This window comes from Miniopterus natalensis, chromosome 2 (assembly GCF_054644295.1).
Source record: "Miniopterus natalensis isolate mMinNat1 chromosome 2, mMinNat1.hap1, whole genome shotgun sequence".
Taxonomy (NCBI): domain Eukaryota; kingdom Metazoa; phylum Chordata; class Mammalia; order Chiroptera; family Miniopteridae; genus Miniopterus; species Miniopterus natalensis.
In genome coordinates this window covers 164098794-164119925 of record NC_142082.1, presented here as the reverse complement: position 1 = coordinate 164119925, position 21132 = coordinate 164098794, and the positions used below count along the sequence as shown (strand labels likewise).

Sequence of the window (21132 nt, the reverse complement as noted above, 5' to 3'; positions counted from 1 at the left end):
GGAGTGTATGCCACAGCTTGTTCACTGGGGAAATCTCCTGTGGGGTTCCCCACTGGGGCACCACAGTCCTGTCTGAATAGCCTCTATGGGTCATTCCTGGAAGCGGGCCTGGCCCTGCATGTGGTCAGAGCCTTCTCTTCCATGCTCATCTCCTAATGGCTTCTAGAATAATATTTAATTAAACTTTCATTGAATGTCCACTGTGCGGATGCAGAACCTGTAATAGGCAATGTGAGGGACATCTGCATATCAGAGCTCCTAGGAGCGCCTTTGTCTTCCCTTCTGTGACTTTAGGAAATCCAAGTGCACCATGGAAAATTGAGCCACAGTCATTGGCTGCTGATTTTCCCACCTCCATTTCTACAAATCCCAGACAGATGACCAGGTTATAAGCCCCTAACGGGCAGAACTGCATTTTACTCCTCTCTATTTCCAGTGCTTAGCCCCAGAATTCAGCACATAAAAAGCAATCAGTAAAGGAGAAAAGGGAATTCTGAACATGTGAGATATGGGAGACGGTGAAAGGAGACAGAGTTGTGAAGGGAAAGGGAGCTGTGGCATCCAGGCAACCCCCCTGGGACTTGGACTTTAACATACCCTTTTTCTTAACCTCTAAAAACCATGCTCAAGAAACAGACTTTGGCTTAAGCACGTGTTGATAACATGTAAGGTTGGGCTCAGCCTTGCTCTCCAAACCCACTTACTCCTAACACTGTTCTACAGATGACGCAGGCAGCTCTTCCTTTAGCCCCTGGCTGGTGCCTTGTTGGAATCCCTTGTTGTCTAGCTCTGCGTAGAAGTCAGCTCCTTCAGAGACAGAGCGGATGGGCTGCGGCACTGGTGGTAGCTGGTCAAAGGACCCCCCGGGTGGGCTGCACCTGACAGCTGTTGAAGGAAACACTGGTGGTAACGGGCAGGCAGCTAGCTCGGGTTTCCTTTGAAGCTCCTGCTGGGCCTGCACTTGAATTCCAGCACCAGCTTGGTGGGTGTGTTGAAGGTGGTGACCGCTGATGCCATGCAGCACGTGAAGGAAACCCCGGCCGTGCTAGGGACAGACATACAAAAAAAAATTAGAATCTTCCTCACAGGTTTGAAAGAAAGATGCAGTGATCCCTTCCTACTAGTAAACTAGGCTGAATCCTCTTTGGGATTTAGGGGCTGTGTGATCTTGCACTGTGTTTCAGGGAAAGAACTGTGGGCAAGAGGACTTAATTTGGTCCTTCTTAGTGGGGTACATTCTGGATGTTTCATAGTAAAAGAATGACACATATAGTATTAAAGGCAGATTAGGAGTTTAGCGGATTCGTTTCCACTGAATTGACTGCTTGTTACTGCTGTGCTCTTATACTTGGTGTGCCTAGTTTTTATATATAAACACACACAACTTTTTTGACTACTGTTTCTCAAGCTGCAGTTACCCTGTATAATCTCCAGGATTCCGTAGACTACAGTTTGGTTGTATATAGTGGACATAGCCCAATGTTATAACTCCCTGCCCCCTCCCACACACTGCCAAAGATTTTCCTTCCTTCAGATGCTGGAGTGATCATCCCTCCTCCATCTTCCCTTGTTTTGAGCTTAGCGGTTTTAAGGGCCCACAAATTCAGGTCTCTGAAGGCCATTCAGGAAGCACTTGGTATCACAGGTTGCACTAGTGGAATTTGCCTATTATGAAAACCACGTGGTTCTCAGCTTAAGTGAGTTTATAATGGATGGAAGAGAAGCTAGAGATGAAGAGAAGCTGAATGGGTTCAACAAAGAAGAAAAGACACCAGGAAACTTTATCAAAAACAGTCCTAAAAACTTGGGACCCCTAAATCTCTCCGTAATTCTGGGTAGCCCAGGAAACAGGAAGTTGTGTGAGGTTAGTGAGGGACTTCATGAGGCCAAGTGATGGTTAAAGCCAGGCCACATGCTGGTACTATGTGTTCCTGTCTGCTGCTGAAGGAATAGCTTGAAGACAAGTAAAAGGTGAGAAATGATCAGTCTGGGAAATGAGCTAAACTGATATGGTGGTTGGAGGAGCGGACCAAAGACCCAGCCTGAATCAAATAGCACATATTATACCATGAGAGAGGGACAGGATCCTGTAAGAAAGGTGGAGCTTTCCATATCACCTACTTCAGCATGGAAAGGAGTCACTGCTGCATTTTTTCAGCACTGTTCAAGTACTTGGCACTTATCCAGAGAGCTCATGTAAGTTCCGGTTGCCCCTATGCACTGAAGAGAGCGTGTGCCTCGGGAGAAAGTGAGGGGCTCCTAAACAAAGGGCATGTTTACCTGGACCATATTTGTTTTGTCATGGCTGCTGCTTCTCTTTGTTAAATAGAAATCTCAGATCACTGACTCCTTAGTTTTTTAAGGGTTGGAGAATTACCTTAGGGGAAGTTTTATTTCAAACACAGTTGGTGGAATAAGAATGGATGTAGGAGAAGAGTAAGCCAGTCACAGAGAGTAGAAGTCAATCCAAATTTCAAGGCTAATGCCCTATTTCTCTGTCCTCCCATATCCTGAATCATAAAATATAAAATATAGAGCATCATTCCCACAAGCCATACAAAATCAATCTCATTTCCCAAGGGCAATGTTGGGAAATCAGGCAAAGAAGCAATTGCTACAGTTGTACCAGCAGAAAAATTGCACAAGACAACAGCCTCTGTTCACAAAACAAGCTAGAGGAACCCTCTCTACCTGTTCAGAAGGTGGGGGAAGGAGGGGTGTAGCCTGATGGTCCAAACCCCCGTTTGACTGACAGGCTTCTGGGATGAGGCATGAAGGGAAGGCAGAAGAACACGAATCTAATGAAGGCTGCCTGGGGGAGGTGCCAGGGTTCAGGAGATGATGGTGAGCACTTACGAGAAGGCCCAGCCGTAAATCCAAGCGTGTGGCCTCCAGTCTTCTGGACCCAAGTTGGCAGTTTCCTGGAAGACTTGTGAATGCATCATATGCGCCACCATCCCCAGAAGGCCTACGGAGGAAACAGGGTGGCAGCACCTTTAGAGAAAGGCTGACATTGCCATCTACAAGAAAACCTGACTTCAGAGCAGCCTTCTCACTGTGTATCAGGTACCGCCAGGTTTCCAGGAAACTCATCTGTCGGGGACTTCCTGAATGCATATATGCCAAGGCTGCGCCCGACTTCAGGCTGACAGCTCTGGGGAACGCTGGCGTCAATGCTGCACTCAGGGCCGCGGGCCCTTTCCCTTCTCCCCACCCCTACCCCCGTGTGGGCTTAATTCTTCATCTTACGTGTGCATCTCTTACTTCAGCCAACAGTCTCGAAAAGCTGTGTGTATGTCATAATTGAAAAGTAAACCAAACTTATTTATATATTGGGAAATTTGCAAAGAAAATGAAGCTAGAGATAAGCCTTTATGTACAAAGTACATAAAGATCTAATATAACATTTCACATGTTACCTCGATTTAAAATGAAAGATGCCTGCGATGTATCTCATACCTCCATTCTTCATGCTGCCTTTGGGTTCCTCCCCTCGTGACCGTCTCCAGCCTGCCAGCTGGTGTTTCAGAGGCGGCAGAGGACACCCACCCTCTCTAGCTTTGAGGGCACTCACCTGATAGGACAGAGGCAATAGCGGCGAAAGCGCTCAGCCTGAGCCCACAGCCAGGGTTCCCGGTGAACAGCAGGTCCGTTAGTAGCAGGAGGAGACGGATGAGTTCAAGTCGTACGTAGGCAAAGTGGGCTCCCATTGATAACCATAGGATCTCTGTCAGAAAGCGGAGGAAGCAGCACCCCCACCCTGCCAGTTAGATAACTGACGGCGAACAATTAGATGAGAAATTAGATTATCCCTATTTGGAGAGAAAACCCTCGCAGCATCAGAGAAGGGGAGGGTGAGACAAAGCTGAAACCAGCTGGGAACATTCCTTAATTTGGGGTTCTTTGCTGTCACCCCACAGCTCTCACTCTGCTCAGTGCCCAATATATAATCAAGTAAATTTGATTGACTAAGTACTTTTAGAGAGATTTGAGAAGTCATCCAAATCTTGCAGGGATATGGCTTTGCTATTTATCATTTTTGTTTCTCTTTTTTCTTACCTAATTTTGGGCAATCAGTTTTGTTTTCTCCCTCCCTGCCTCCTTCCCCCCTTCCTTCTATTTTCCAAAAATAAAATAAAAATTCTTTTTGGAGAAAAAACAAGCTTTTCAGCTTGGTTCCTTGGCAACAAGAGTAGGTTAGAGCTATGGTGGTTTTCGCTCTATGAACTTTATTTGTCCCTGCTGTTTTTCTTTTTTTTTCTGGCATTCCTGCATATGAATGAAAGTCAGCCTCTAGAAGAAATTTGTGTCACCCTGTGGGGCTGGGAAGAAGAGAAAAGCTGGAGATCACAGTATGATTTTGATCCAGAAAAGCCCCAAAACTCAATGGCAACTGAATTTGTTACCAAACCCACGTACTTGCCACAAGCCCCAAGGGAGGGTGGGGGAGGAAAGCCTTCTCCATTAACCGCTTCCCTCCAAATCGGAGAGTGGGGTGACGTGGGCCTTGCAACGTGGCAAATTCCAGTAGTCCTTTCTCACCTCTCTTGGTTGGTGGTGCGAGTTCAAAGAAACTTCGGCATTTCTCCCCTAAAATAGACAAGGGTGAGCTTCTTAAGAGGTACTTCCTTGAACAATTGGGAGGAAATCTTTCCCCAGTCCCATACCCTGCACCACTCCATTTGTTGTGATGCAGTGCCTGTCCAGCACATAGTAGGCAGGCAGTAAATGTCTCTTTGAAAGCAATTAAGAATGCGTGGATGAATGAATGGCGTACACAAGAGTCATGCAAAATTAATTTCTCAATTTCTGATAATGGAGATGACGTTTACCAGAGGAGGGAGAAATGTTCCCGTTCCTGTGTTGGGAAGAGTTAATGACCCTACGGTGAACCAATGCCATTTGCTGCCACTGTAGCACTGGTCTGAACGGCTCTAAATTGTTTAGGGACTGGGGTTGGAGCTGTGTTAAGTGGCACAGTAATAACTTCAATATAAATGTAAATACACATTTATGTTCCTCTTCCTGCTCTTCCCTTAGCCCAAACCAGGAGGCGCAGCAGCAGTCTGCAAATTGTCCGTGATTTTGGGCTTTAGAAAAACATTGCTATCAGGTGACCTTTGAATGCTTTGAGCAGGATGGGGGGAGGGTGACCTCAGTCCAGTTGCTCCTAAGCTGAGGACCACAGGTGACTGGTGCATGCGGACACCAGAGCCCTGGAGGGTCTGTCTGCAGCTTCTGCAGGGCATCCTTACAGGGTCTTAGTTACCCTCTCTGAGCTTCAGTTCCTTTACTTTAAAAATTATAATAGTGATACTTAGAATGAGAAAACCCTTTATGGGGGTGGAGAAGAAGGGGCTTTAACGGTGATCTACTCTGACCCATCTCACTGATGAGAAAATCGAGGCTTGCAGAAATGATGTTATTCATATAACGTCACAACTGGGCAGGGCAGGGCTGTTCCTTTAATAGTCATCACTCCTTGTTTTGTCTCTAAACAGCAATTCTAGTTTGCTAGGATGGAAATTCTTATAATGTTGAATGTCTAAATGGAACTCTTTAAGATGAGTGCTATTTTAAACCAGCGAGTCTACTAGACAGGCAGGGGGGTGAAGAGCCAGATGGACTTTCAACCTTATTAAAAGCAGTTCTTAAGGAGAAGAGACACAATAGAGAGGTGGGGATGCTGAGCTTGAGGGTGAGGCCGGCGGGGTGGGGGGGGGGTTATATACTTCCCACTGGTTCTTTGTCTGCATACGATCCCATGGGAGGAAAATTCAGGCAGCCGTGGGGCGAGGGGGCTACCTGGTTCTTCCACAATTTCCTCACAGGATAGCCACAGGCCACTCTGGAAGGTATGGAAGGAGAAGCGGCCATGCCCAGCCTCCCAGCTGTACTGCACCACCTCCTGGGATGATGTGTTGCCGCTGCCCCCATCCAAGGGCACTGGCAGGCCAAAGCACTTGGCTGCCAGACCTTTTCCGCACAGGGGCTTGGGCACCTTCTGTGTGCCCACAAGCCACTGGTTGCTGAGCAGGGATGTTGTGGAGAGGCTGAGTGATAGCAGGTTGAGGAGGGCAGATAGGAATGTCCATTGGCCAGAGAAGCCCTTCGGGAGCTCCATCTGTAACAGACAAACAAGGGAAGAGCCTGATTTCAGAGCCTCCTGGGAGACCTGGACACCCTTCCCTGCGGCTCCCCCTAAGCTCAGGGCCCTTTCCTCCAACCTGTTGGGTATGACCAGCCACTGGGAGTTTCCTCCAAGAAGCCCTGTGGAAGGTCAGCTTCAGGGGCGGCCCAGGTAGGCTCCATAGCGATGATTTTATTTAAGCTGGACCTCGTTATACTAAAATGCTTACTGACGATGATCGGAGGAAGTATCAGATGATAACCTGTCGGAATGTGATGAAGCCACTGAGGCTCGTACGAGTATCAGGTTGAGAAAGAGATTGGGGGCCCTTTAACTGCTCTCGCTGACCATCATTTTTGGTTTTGTCTGCACTGAAAGGTCGTGGCACTGACTTGCCGAGGTATTTGTCATGGTAACTGAGTTTTCAGTGTTCTCTTCCCTGCATCATCGATTCCTCCGAGAGGAGTGAAGGGGGATATGTCCTATCAACCAGTGTTACACTGGATCGCCAGGTGGGGTGCAGTAGAGGCTTGGGGGCCTTGAGGATAAAAGGAAACAGTGGACCGACGGGGATGTGCGGCTCGTGAAGCCCCTGGAGAGCAGAGGGAGCTGTGGGCTCTGAGAGAGGTGGTTATCTGGGTCCAGCTTTCACCCACTGCCACCGAGACGCACGAATCAAATGGGAGATGGCTGCGTGGTGCCCACGGAGGCTGGACACCAAGTGTGGCCATGGAGCCACTGAAAGGGTGACCTTGGCTGGTGGAGGGGAACCTGGAGGGGCAGTGCCTGGCTCGCAGTAGGGACACAGTGTGTGGCAGCAGAAAGACCTGTGGCCTGTGTGGCTCTGGATGGAACCCCTGGCCTCGTTAGTTTTAGTCTAAGAGAAGAGAAGGGCTAGTTGAAGAATGGCCAATATCAGATGTTTCAACTTTGGGGAGTGGTGGCTTGGAGCCAGATTTAAACCTGACAGATCTTGCACTTTGTGTTACGGAGTGGTTTATACTGTTGTGTTAACACATGCTGAATGGAAAGGAAGCCTGTGCTTAGTTGCTGACATGCTTCCTAAAGTAAACCATCTTGAGCTTTCCAGGGGATCTCTCACAGCAGGATTAATCAGACCCATATCTGCTTAGTTTAAAAGACGTAAATAAAACCATAGCTAAATGGGAAAGGCCCATTAATCTGCCTCTCTCATCACCTCCAGCTTAACATTTTCTACATTTAACAGAGAACTTTATCTCACAAATGTAACAGTTTGTTCTTTAGATTTTCTAGGGACTAAAACAGTGCAGGCTACAAAGTACAGATTATTTTATGGCAATAAGAAATATACCAGATTCATATGTATATAAAAACCAATATACAAAACATATAAAAGTTTCTGGAAAGCAATCTGCTAATTTGGTCTTTCTTTTCTAAGCACTCAAAACAAATTAGATCCACCAAGAACTGTCAGACTGTGCGAGACTCTCGGTGACCTTGGTCAGGACTGAAAAACCACAGCACCTGGAAGGGAGAAAGATCTTACATTGCCAGATATGGGAGTCATATGTTGGCCTGTCTAAAAAATGAATGTTTTTATCTTGTTGTTAGTTATGAAAACAGTATTGGTTTTAGTTATTATTCTGTTACTATGAGTTACCCTTTCTAATTATCTTCATATCCTTTGCCTGAATAGGGAATAAACTTTCAGATAAAACATCTTCATTAATCATTTGTTAAAAATATGTTTCTTTTTTATTTATTTATTTATTTCAGAGAGGGAGAAGGAGAGAGAGATAGAAACATCAATGATGAGAGAGATTTTGTCTAAAGGTTGAACTAAGGATTTAGGCAATTCTCCATTTTCAGTGACTTTATTTCAATCTTCTGTGGCTTGGAAATTTGTTTATGATCATCACATCACATCAGTTCAAACTCTACCCTCAACCCATTTCAAGTTACACACATCTGCAAGTTCTGCAGGTTATTTAGAAATTAGGATAATGAACCCCACACCATGGACAACCACTTTGTGGCACCAAGATGACAACAAATTTAAGGAATAAATGACTTGAGAAACAAAGGATGAATAGAGCTTGGAATGAAGCCCAAAGAGGCTCCTTCTATCCAGCAGGAGCATCCACCAAGGATGGACACACGGAGCCTCATTCAAGAATTATCTTGGTAATTGAATGGGAATCCACTCAAGAGCCTTTTCAAGAATTAACTTCAATACCTAGAGTACTGTGTTCATTATCAAATACAGTATATCATTTCTCCCCCCAAATGTGCCTCCCCCTTCCCCCCAGGGTCCACATACCTCTTGAATTGGAAGAACAAATCTAACTTTGCAGTGGTTTCCTTAAGGTGGTCTTGAAGTAGCAGCAGCCAAAAGGAAAGTTATCTTTGCATATGCTAACAAGCCTCATGCCAAGGACATTCTATGCTCTAGAAAAGGGACAAGGAGTGGCTTCCCTGACACTTGCATTCAGGTCATTAGAAAGTGCACAGGTGCCAAATGTCACTAATTCTTCCAACAACATAGGTTAACAGAAAACCTCGGAATTAGCATAGGCTTAACATAAGACAACAAATAGATGAGACAGGCACACCTCTTAAAAGAATCAGGTACAAAATAACTATGCAGTGTACGTTCTGAGCAGTAAGTAGGGGAAGCTGGTTACCTTGGCCATGGTCAGAGTCTTGCGGCTTGTCTGAAAGAAACTCAGGATGCCATCTGGGCTCCAAATCTCTGGTTTAATGTTGAAAAATTGAAAACTAGCCTTCCCCACCCTCTCCCCCCACCCCTTGCTATTCCCTCCACTCTCAGCACCTCATGATTAAATGCTGCCTTGCAGGGAACGTGGGCATTTAATAATTGACAATACAATCATGGCCCAGCTGTTCTGGGAGATTACACAGGAGAGCTTGTCAATGGGGATCTGGGATTAATCACAGAAAAGCAAGGACCTGCATTCACAGAGGGAAGTTTCTTTAAGAAGTGAATGATGATTTAGTTTCCATCTCACTGCCATTCCCTAGGTAACTGGTGTGAATAGATTGGGCTTCATTTTCTGGCAGACGCACAAATATTACAGGGTCACTATTAATACAAAGATTCTCATTCCCTCGTGTAGGGCTTTCCATCCCTTTAATAAGCCTAATATCTGCAATGTCAGGGCTTCATACAGCCCATGGATATGAAATAGCGTCATTGTGTCTTGGGTGGTCTCCACCCTCCAGTTAGCATCATTACTGAGGATTATTAATGCCACCCCTTCACATGGAATGCATGCTGAGACGGTCAGTGCTGGGTGGGGTGAGGATTCAGATGGGGTAGCACAGGCGAGAAAGAAATTCCAGGGTCAGCAGGGCTTTGGCTCTCTACCATTTCTCTCCTGATCTTCAGGCAAAGGAATGACAATTTTTTTTTTTTAAAAGGGTTTCTAAAACTTGAAAAAATAACCTGACAAATGAATAAGGGGTTGATTGCATATATTCCTGCTGCTGGTCACCTAGAAGCAAAAGTTGTTCTTTCTGTTCTCAAGAATGGTACTAATTAATTGGGATGATTAGGGTGGGAGACATTCTGCAACTGCTTGTGACTTTCTAAACACCCCATGGGCATTTGTCCTCCAAGCCTTTGCAGATGCTCTTCCACCAGGAACGTATTATCTTTTCACCTGGTAACCTGCCTCTCATCAAGATCAATGTCAAAGCCGCTCATTCTTCAAAAATGGTTCTTTTCTCCCTAAGAGCAGTTCCCTCCTCTGACCTTGTTCCCCTGCACCTCTCTCATAACACTTCCTATATTCCGTGATAATCATTTGTCTTGGCTGTAAAGTCCTCAAAGGCCTCTCCTCTATCGAAGAGCAGTAGTTCTTCCTTCTGACCAAGTATTGGAACCATCTTTGAAAGTGTGGAAAAGATGCATGCTCCTGGGCCTCATCCTGAGGTTCCATGGTAGTTTTGGGGTGAGGCCCAGGAATCTGTAATTTTAGGACATGCTTAGTATATACCCAGGATGGATTTCTGGTTTCTGGTTCCACGTGTAAGGAACTTGGAAGTCATCACTCTGACCTAACAACCAGTAAGACACTGAAGAAACTGAAAAATATATAGCCAGGGAGTGAATGTACCTTAAAATGACACCCGTTTGACTAATTTTAAGCTTATATTTAATGAAACCCTCTATTTCCTGCCCTGCCCTGCCCTTCCCCCACCTCTTCCAGATTCATCCTTAGTCAAGTCAAGGTTTTTCCCAATTTGTATTTGTGCCATTAGTTTAGGGAATCAAAGGCAAGCTCTCCTCAGTGTTTGAATTAGTCTACGTTTAGCCAGAGGAGCCCCTCTGGATCTCACGTCTGTCACCCAATACATTCTCTAGTCTTCTCAGAATGATGTGAACAGCATATCTTGACGCACATATGCTTGTGCCCAGGCAGGATTCCCGTGTCACCCAATTGACCCTTTATTCATTGTGACAGAACGCCCTGTGCGCTGGGAGGAGGGAGCCAGAGTTCATGACGGAATCGGCTGCTGGTTTCCTGGCTACAGTCTTCATCACAACGCTGGGTGGCACCATCTCCTTGGATTTTTCCTCTTCAGTCACGTGTTCCCCCACCCCTCAGCAAATGTGGGTGGAGGCGGTGGCTCCTCCCTTCGCGATTGTTCCCTTTTCCCTCCTCTGGCCTCCTCCCCACACGCTAATCTATAGAACACGTGTGTCAGCCTTATGGAATCTGGGGCTCAGAATGAACCCAGGATTGTTTCCTGTGGCACATTTTTGTGGCCAATGTCAGCTTTTAGTGATTCAGTTGATCCTTAAGTACTTCCCAGGGGAAATGCAACAAACACCATAGTATCAGAAAATACAGTTAGTGATGCTTCCTGATGAATTCTGTGTGCATTCTTACTTACTTAATCGCACTCTCATTCCCTGTGCACCCCAGGACAGTGAACAATCCTTCCCGCCCCCCCCCCCTGCTGACACCCTTCAAATACTTGCAGACACTCTCATATCCCGCTTGAGTCACCGTTTGGCACAGTCTTATGTCTTTGGTTTTTATTGCCTCTGCTCATAAACCGCACCCCTTGTGTCTTAATAGACTGACATTTGCCTTCTCCAGGGAAAAGCGGATGGGAGTGGCAGATTCTTACATGAGGAGGCCTAGAGGTGGCTTTAGAATAAAACGAATGAAACTTCAGCTTCATTGTTCCCCCACTTACGCAGGCCCCTTCCAAGACCCCGCTACCTAACTTGTATTGTCATTTTGTATTATTTTTCTTAAAGAGGGCCTTTGAAATTATATTATTTTAGGACCCCCCAAAGCCTGAATCTACCCCTTAGGAGGCTGTGCATTTTGTGTGTGTGCTTGGCTGGCTGGCTACTAATTGTGACCAATCTTGGGGACCCCCCCCCCAAGGATCTTGGGCCACAACATCTAATTTCCTCTTCTGACAAAACATGAGTTTCTCTGCCTGGCCACAAAAATCAGAGCCTAGCATCCCACTCACTTCCTTTCATTGTAATTTAGGCGTGTTAATATTTTTTCTTCTCTTTCCTCCCTTAGAACAGAAGAAGTAATTGCTAGTCAATGCAACATAAATATAATTAGGTTCAGCTCAGAAGCTCATGATTCAGCACAGACACAAAGATTCCACATCTCAAAATAGTATTTAACTTCTGTATGTGGGACTGTTACCATCTCAGGATGATCCCCACAGGGATAGATATGCAGCTCAGCACTGATGACATCACAAAGCCAAGGGTTGGGAACAACCTATGTTTGCTAAGGTTCTCTCAGTCACTGTTCCCCACACTGTGCAAAACCATACTTCATAGGCATCTATAAAGAGAAACAATGGTCTCGGGACACCCACACATACTTTGTAAACAGGAATTCAATTTATTATTTGTGAGTACACTGTAGATAAGCAGTGATTAAAACAATGGGTTAGAATGCTGAGCCAGAGAAGATTGTATAGCACACTGCTTCCCTAATGTGAAAGCCTGGAGCCTAAAGGACCCAGCGGGAGCGTTTTTCACGTATCCTTATTGGCATCTTCTCCCAAGAAAGCTTCTCTTGCCCTCCCAAGCAGTAGCTGTCTATTCTTCTCCCAGGAGTCAGATTTCTGACCCATGCCCATTAACTAACTCCTTGTTACTCAGTAGATAAAAGGCTGGAGAGGACTGGAAGTGCGTGGGCTCTCACTGGCTCTCATCTACATGCCCCTTGTTCTCTGTTCCTGCATGTTCTGCTGTGTGTCTCATGTAACTCATCGCATGGTTTGCTTGTCTGTTACGCTCACTTGACTCTAAGTAGCTAGACACAGTAGCAGCTAGGCTTTATTCATTGTTGACCCTCAGAGCCTAGCCCTAACATCCAAGAATGAATAAAGTTTGTCGTGGAAACGAGGCTCATGAATACAGTTCGGGAACCTATTAGATGAAGATGAGACGTGAACAAAGTAAAGTGTCCCAACAGCCTCCTGCTGCTAAAGGCGAGAGGCGTCCTCCTGATTCATGTACATAGCAGCGAGAGGCGAAAAAAGAGCGTCCACAGATCCACAGACACACCCTCTGCTTTCTACACAGATGCGCCCATAGTGTCACCAAACAGATCCTCGGCCAGCACATTTCCTCCCACCTGTGGAAACATTCCTGCTTTTTGATGACCATGGCCCAGATAACAGCAATGATGTCATGAATGAGTATTATCTTTAGTTCACAGGGACCAGGGTACAAACACATTGCTCAAAAGCCAGGGACGGTTTGGAAATGTTTTGTCTTTTCCCAAGCTCGGTGATTCCCCACGGATTAGAGCCCTTATGGGTGATGTACCCTGAACGGCTGGAGCTTTTGCAGTTATAACTTTTTTTTTTTTACTTCCATGCCTAATATTTGACTATTTGCTGATGAAGATAACAGAAGGGCTTCCCACAAGACATTTTGACACTGGAAAGGAAGAATAATGCCACCAACATGCCCATGCTGAGTACCCAAAACACGTCACTATGGGCCACTTCACGTTAAGCTCAACAGTAACCATGTTCAACGTCCACGTGGCCTCAAACGCCCACAGAGTAAGAACGGACTCCGTTCTTCCTAACAAGGGTCCCAAGCTCTGGGAACACGGCTACTTATGTTTCGTGGGAAGGACCAAAGAAAAGCATCTGGGGCCTCTCGCCTTTCCCTTTCCGCCTTTTAATGTAATTGTCGGAGGGCTTTAGCTCTAGCAGTCATTTCCAGGAGAGGAAGCGCCTTGTTCAATGTCCCGAGCATCTGGAGTGAATCAGAGGGTCAGCCACATGGGCACATCCTGTGGGGCAATCGCTCACGCGCGGGTCACGGAGCCCGCGGGGCCGGGGCTCCTGCGGGCCGCGGGGCGGGCGAGGCGGGACTGGGGGCCTCGGGAGGGGGCTGAGGGCGCGGCCGCCAGCAGGCAGGGCCGGGCCACCCCGTGTCCATTCCTTGTGCGCCGCCCCGTCCCCCTCTTTCCTGCTCTCCCCTCCTCCCTCCTGCCGAGTCCCCAGCGACTCCCCCTCCGCCCCCCTCCCTGGGTGAGTAACACCCGGCGCGCGGTTTACTACGGCGCCCGGGTCGCCTAGCAACGGGCGCGCGTTGCCACGGCGACGCGCCGGGAGAGTGTTTTGGATTGTTTGGCAAGGCCCCGCCCTCGCGGCCCCGCGGCGTAGGCTTCCCGGCGGGCGGGGCGGGGAGCCGGGTCTGTCCTCCTCTCCGCCCTCCCGCGTCCCGGGCCCCGGGGTCCCGCCGGGAGAAAGAACCTCCGGGAGCCCGCGGGAGGGAGGCGGGCGGGCGGGGCCGAGGGCGCGGGGCCTGGGTCGCCGGGCGGCGTCTCACACGCAGGCTCCTAGGCCGCGGGTCGGGGCGCGGGCGGCCAGGTTGCTGTGTCACCCGACGTGAGGCGTTTCCCTGTCCCCCCCCCCCCCCCGGCCCCGGTTCTAAAACAACGCCGTGTCTTTGCCTCGCTTCGTGAATCCAACGGGTGAAACTCCGGGGCCCCGAGTCCCTCCGCCCCCCCTCACGGAGGGACTGTTTCCTCAGAGGCGAATGGGCGGAGCGCCCTCGGAGGGGGCCGGGCTGCGTACCAGGCACCTGGCGGGACGGTCCACAGGCCCCGGCTCAACCCTCAGCCGTCCCACGCGGGAACCGTCTCAGAGCTTCCGACTTGCTCAAGGCCGCGCGCTAGTAGAAGGTGGAGGCGATCTTCAAAATGCCTGACTCACCCGCGGGCTGCCCCTCAATAAAGGGGGGCACGGCCCCCTTATCAAACACTTCCGCTCCGGGCGGGGTTATGGGCCCTCGCGGAGCGCGGCAGCGGAGTGTACTTTATACTTCTCTTAAAGGCTGATAAACAGACTCTCCCACATTCCCCGTGTCTCCTCGGAAACCAATAATACAATGCGCTGTGGCTGGCTTTCCCCGTCGTATTTCTGTCCACTTCTGACGGTGCCTCCAGTGGCCATCTCCTCGCTTGGGGCCGCGCCTGAGCTAGGGAGCCCCGAGCCCACGCGCGGTGGCCCTTCAGAATCACTGGCTCTGCTGCGGGCCCCAGAGTGCCTTCCTTAGGCCCATCTTATCCCTTCTTCTGAGCTCCCTGGCGTCCAGCCAATAAACAGCACCCCCTCCCACTCCTCCCCTCTGTGTGTGTTTCTCTGGCTAACAGTAGGCTTCCTTTTGCTCTCTTGACAAAGACAAGATAGATATGAGAATGAAAACTTTTCTCAGCTCCAAGCGTTCCTAATGAAAACTTTTTCTTTCTTAGGAACCCTTTGAAGAAGGTGGGCAGCTCACAGCCTCCAGATGTGGACTCCCCTAAACAAGCCGAGAATCTTGGCTGGCGGTGAGGGTCTTCCAGGGCCTGGGAGGACCCCTGCAGATTCTCTCAGATTCTCTGGGACCAAAAGAGCCTAAGGTTATGCCGATTCCAGGCCAGAGCCGGCTTCGAGCAGGACCATGGGGATGCCTCGCCATGCTCTGGACAACTTAATATCCACTCTTTCAGTTCAACAGAGCGATACACATCTTTTTTGTTCCCACCGCCGCTGGGCCTTTTAGCAGGGGCCAGGTTTTGGCAACAGGAATCATACAGATGGAGGGGGGAAAAGGTAGGGGCTCTAAGAAGCCCTGGGAGCAAAGAGAAAACGTAAGATGAGATGAAGGAAGGAGAAATGGAAGTTTTAATGGAAGAAGATGAAAAGGCAAGAGGCCAAGTTATGGGCATCTCCAGGATGATCAATAAAAACTGGGCTTGGGTAATATGTTTTTATTCTACTTTGGGTAATCCTACAGTGTGTCCTCAAGCTCCTTATTGTAAGCGTGTGAACTAAACAGATGAATTTGTATAACCCGTATTACAAATCCAACATTAAGAGTACTACACATGATACAGACATGAGATTTCAAAAATAAAGGGACCTACCTTCTGGGTGAGACAAACATTTTGAGTCAGTTGAGAGGGGTTGCTCATTCACTTCTGAAGCTGTGTTTCAGTTTCTCCTCTGTTTTAACAGGTTGCGTGGAATGAGTAGCCGTGTGAAGATGGATCAGGCTCCCTCTTGCCTGCAGAGGGGTAAGGTGGTCTGAGGTGGGCTGGAGAGGATGGGAAGGATATCCTGCAGCTAGGACACCAGTCAGGGTGGGGCTGGCTGACACATGAGGCTTACTCTGTGACATCACAGTGGCAGGCAGGGGTCTCCCTGCTGTTCCCTCTGCCTCCCCTCCCCCAACCCCTGAAGTTACAGGGGCCACTCTAGGGCACCTACTGAAGAAGGCCTGGGTGTCTTCTGAATCATCCAGCTCAGTGCTTCTATGACTGCATAAGAATCACCTGAGGGGATGCGTCTTTGTAAACTAGCAGATTCTGATGCTCTGGGATGGCTCCCACGCGATGCTGACCTGACCATACTGAGTTGTAAGGCTCTAGACCAGTGCTGTCAAATAGAAATGCAATATGATGTGTGTGTGTATACAGTAGCCACATTAAAAAAAATAAAATGGACACACACGCTGTAATACAACAGTGATATGCAGTACCAGTGCCACAGTTAAAGTAAAAAGTAGTCCTCCCCAAACAATGAAGTTGGGTTCAATAGAAAAATTTTCTACACTGCTTCCACTTATAAAATTTAAATGAAATCAAAATGAGAAATTCAGTTTCTCAGTGACACTAGCCACATTACAAGGGCTCAAGAACCATATCTGGCTAGAGGCTACTGTATTGGATAGCAGAGCTCTAGACCATTCCCTAAAAAGTTAATGATGTAAAGAAATTACTACTGTAAAGGACTAGTATCTGGAAACCTGATAGATGTTCACTGATTTTAATAAGTACATAATGAGGATTTGAGACATAATTCTGAGGTTTGAAGAAAGGGGTGTTGGCTTCCCCACTATTGCAGTTAAGAATCGGACTGGGGGCCTTCTGTCCTGTGAGACATGTCACACTCAGTCCACATCTGAGCTTTTGCCTGGGTGCTAGTCACTGGGATTCCTTTGTTGTCACCCTACCTAAATCCTACACAGCCTTCGGAGCACATGATTCCAGTCTCAATCCAGCCCAAAGTCTTCCCTTTTTATCATAGCCCTCATTTCTCTCCCTTTCCTTGAACTTGCATAGCATGTGTGGTCTGGCTGTGCAATGGATAGCTTCTTTACATGGGGTCTTGAGCTGCTTGCATTGCGTTAAGGTGTATTAGTCTGTTTCTCTCATGAAATTCTAAGCTACTTGAAGACAGGACCTACTTTTTTACTTCTATAGTACTTAATATAGTGTTGAGGGCATCACAGCTGCTCAGTAAATATTTGTTATTTTATTTAATGAGCTAAGATACCTGTGTCTAAGAGAGAACATCAATGTATTTATAATATGAACAAAAGGATTAACACGTCCTGTTTTTGGCATGTCTCAACTTGATCAAGATGTCAATTCTCCCTAAGTTAATTTATAAATTTAATGTAACCCTAATCCAATAACCAAAGGTCATTTTAAAAGAGCAAGACAGGTTGATGTTAAAGTTTGTATGAAAAAACAAATGCATAAGACTATCTAGAGAAATGCTGGAAAGAAAGAGCTCTGAGGGGGGACTAATCCTAACACATATTAAGGTATACTACAAAATTTAGGAACAGGCAATTCATTAAAAAAAGAGACATATAAATGGCCCTAAATATATGAAAGATGTTCAACTTCATTTATAGTAAGATTAATGTAAATTAAAACTACAATGAGATGTTTTTTATTTGGCAGATTGGCAAGGTTAAAAAGCTTGGCATTGTAGTCTGTTGATGAGGCTGTGGGGAAGCAGACACTTTCACTCATTGCTGATGGGACTACAAAGTGATATCATCCTTACGGAGGGGAAATTGGCAATATTTAACAAAACAACATGTGCATTTATCTCTTGACCACAGAAATCCCACTTCTGGGAATTTACCCTAAAGATGCACCTCCAAAATATGAAAATATACATGCACAAAGTTTGCATTGTAGGATTATTTGTAGTTGTAAGGTATTGGAAACTACCTAAATCTCCAAGCATAGGTGATTGGTTTAATAAAATAGGGTATGTACACACAGTGGGGTTCTGTGCAGCTATAATAAAACAAACTCCCAAAAGCAAAATGGGAGAGATTTCTCCAAACTGATACGGAATGATTTCCAGGAAATATTAACAAAAAAATGGAAAGTGCAAAAGAGAATATATGGTATGCCATCTTTTGTGTAAGAAAGCAGGGGAAATAAAACATACATATATTTATTTGCCTATTGTTACCAAAAGGAAACACAGGAAAGATACACTAGAAAACAAGGAAGTTGATTACTTACTGGACAGAGGGAATGAAAGTGATTCAGGAGGGAGTGACTCTTCCCTGAGAAGTTATATATATATATATATATATATAAGTTATATATATATAATATATACTATTACTATATAATAGTAATTATATATATATAATATTAACATGCTTCCAAAAGTTGACTTTTGGAAGCATGTTAATGCTCTACATTTTCAAAAATTAAATTAAAGCAAGATGGGAAGGGAAAGAAAAACCTAGAATTGGAAAAAAAATGGAAACAAATGAACCCAATTGTATTTCAAATAAATACTACAACCACATTGAAGAGAAAAAAGCAGAAGAAAGAACAAATCCAAGTAACTTATGAACACAGTGTTTGACTATTTATCTTCTGTCTTGGGTGAGGCTGAGTGGGGAGAATTGAAACCAACTCCTGAATTATTTTTAGTATATATACCTTATTCATCCTGTGGTGGGCGTGTTAAGCAATTTTGAAACTATTTTAGATGTATTGTGGCATTGGGAAAATGAGGAAATAAGTTCATGCTGTTGGGGCTAGAATTCCTGCGTGGGGAAGGAACATCAACATATGGGTGGGGGAGGGCCAGAAGGAGCCCAATGTGGGGTGGACTGGAATTAGAGGCATCGGTGTGAACTCATGACTTTATATATGCTATACACACATACGTATACATATGCACATACATGCATATATACATACAGATATACACACAAATATACATACATGCATATATATTTGTGTGTACATGTACAAATAACATATATGTGTATTATATTTGTATGTATAAATGTAAATTTAGGTATGTTTTTTTCTAGTTTTCTCTACTGAAAGGCATGTCCTCTCTAAGCCTATTGCTTTTAATTTATAACATAGAAATATTGAATATGTAGGGATTCTGTGAGTAAAGGAACAAAGGTCTCAAAAACACGACCTCTTCATGCAAGCCTTTCCTCCCTCTAACCCATAAAGGTAGGTGGTTCCAACCTTGCCTCTTTCCCTGCTCCATTCAGACATCACAGGCACAACATAATCCCAACTGACTATATGAATAGTTCTACCTCTTGTCTTTATCCTTCTTAAATCATTGTTTGGCTGAGAAATGATTCAATTCATGGTTGTTTTTTAAATATCCAATTCCATGTATTATTAGTCATAGTCTTCTTAATTAAATTAAATATACTAAACTCATCAGTAGTAATAGGTATAATATAATATATTATTAGTAATTATATAATGTAGTATAACATTGGCTAGCTAATATTTATTGATTACTTACAATGTACTATGCTGCAGGCTTTTTTGTCTCATTTAATCCCATAAAGCAGTCAAGTAGGCTTATTAATATTATTTTACCCATGAGGAACCTAAGAATGTGACTATATAGATCATGACTTGACTTCCTGATCAATTACAGCAGAACTACAATTCTCAGGATTCTGTGCAAGCAGGAGTACCAGGGCCTGGACACACATTTTGTACAACTTACTAGAGTGATTAACAAATATGGCAGAAGTTCAGAGAAGGTGAATCTCCAAGGAGGAGACTTGAAAGTGAACAGGGCTTGCGGAGAGGGATTCCAGTGGAGTTTGGTGTCTCCTGAGTCATCAGCCATTCCAACATAACTGCCAGCTTTAAGTGGATAAGTGCTCCAGGGAGCCTGCTCAAGGTTCCAACCATCACTGCATGATGTGGCTGAGACAGCCCAGGACAGGAGTTTTCTTAAATGGGGTCATTTCCAGCTTGGCATTGAAGATTCCAAACTGTCCGCATTCTCTATTGGGTAAAGGGTAGATTTTTAATATTTGGGTGCAATGCTACCGAGGTAGCAGAGAACAATTTTAAAATGCATGGGTTGCACTCCTGCTCACTCTGAAGGCTAATGACAGCATTCTGGTTTTCCATTTTGATGTGAGTAGTTTCTGGTACCACCGAAAGACGATAGGATGGATTGTAAGTAGAATGCAGCTGCAGGGTTAGTGCCCAAACTCTTCGGTAAGTCACTGAAACTTTGGATAAATCTGCTTCCTCATCTTTAAAATGGGATTAATAAAACCTTTTCTACTTGATTCTTGAGGATGTCATAAAGCTAAAATGAGGAAATATAAACTTTTAAAGAGCTTTGGATTTAGGAAGATCTTGGTTCAAATCTACTTTTTCCACTTACAAGCTATATGACTTTGAGTTTATTCAAAGTCTCTCTAGTCCTCATGACTATTTTGTAACTGCCGGATTGTACTTCTTAATCCCTTTAACTTTTTCACTCTGTTCTCCAAAGCCCCTCCTATCTGGTAACCATCAGTTTGTTCTCTGTATCTGTGAGTTTATTTCTGTTTTGTTTGTTCATTTGTCTTACTCTTTAGACTCCACATATACATAAAATCATAAAATACAGCACAGGGAATATAGTTGATAATATTGTAATAACTATGTATGGTGTCAGGTGGGTACTAGTCTTATTGGGGGATCACTTTGAAAGTGATATAAATGTCTAACCACTATGCTGTGCCCCTGAAACCAATATAATATTGAATGTCAACTGTAATTGAAAAATACATCTCGCCCGGCCGAGCGTGGCTCAGTGGTTGAGCATTGACCTAGGATCCAGGCGATCGGAGTTCGATTCCCGGTCAGAGCATATTCCTGGTTGCGGGCTCGATCAATGACTCTCTCATCATTGATGTTTCTATCTCTCTCTCTCCCTCTCCTTTCCTCTCTCTGAAATCAATAAAGATATATTTAAAAAAAAATAAATCTCTCTAGTCCTCAGTTTCTATATCTGAAGAGTGGAGATAATAATAACTACTTCATAGGGTCTTAGAGGGAATTAAATAACAAATATAAAGCATTTAATAGTGCAGGCACAGAGTAAGCAGCTCATTAATGGAAGCTATTCTTACTAATAGTTGTGATCAATATAAAAAGGAATTAAAAGGTTAAAAGGAATTGGGCAGTATATTAGTTGTAATTGTAGTAAATGGAGGGCTTGCAAAATGTAAGCATGCCTTTGAAAATATGCAAATGTGTTTTTATTTAGTAAACACAGGGAGCAAGGCAAATATTTTTGTTCGAGCAATTATTTTAGACATGGAAGTATGACCAAACGCTAATGATTTTCCCCCCACTGGGGGCATTGTCCACCTGTAATTAGATTTCATGTCGTGTTAACCCTGG

At 45.3% G+C, this 21132-nt stretch overlaps 1 protein-coding gene and 1 long non-coding RNA gene across 2 annotated transcripts; one reads left to right on the top strand and one right to left on the bottom strand.

The window, feature by feature from the left end:
- Positions 1-419: 419 nt before the first annotated feature.
- On the bottom strand, positions 420-15606 carry GSG1 (germ cell associated 1). Its single transcript, XM_087814780.1, is given in 7 exon segments — positions 420-837; positions 840-1045; positions 2857-2968; positions 3575-3727; positions 4543-4590; positions 5806-6124; positions 15559-15606. Coding segments are annotated over 7 exon segments (1017 nt in total). The 3' UTR covers positions 420-706.
- On the top strand, positions 14484-20606 carry LOC107525296 (uncharacterized). Its single transcript, XR_015714073.1, has 3 exons — positions 14484-14979; positions 15650-15708; positions 19376-20606. It is a non-coding gene; the product is annotated as an uncharacterized LOC107525296 (long non-coding RNA).
- The last annotated feature ends 526 nt before the right edge of the window (positions 20607-21132 follow it).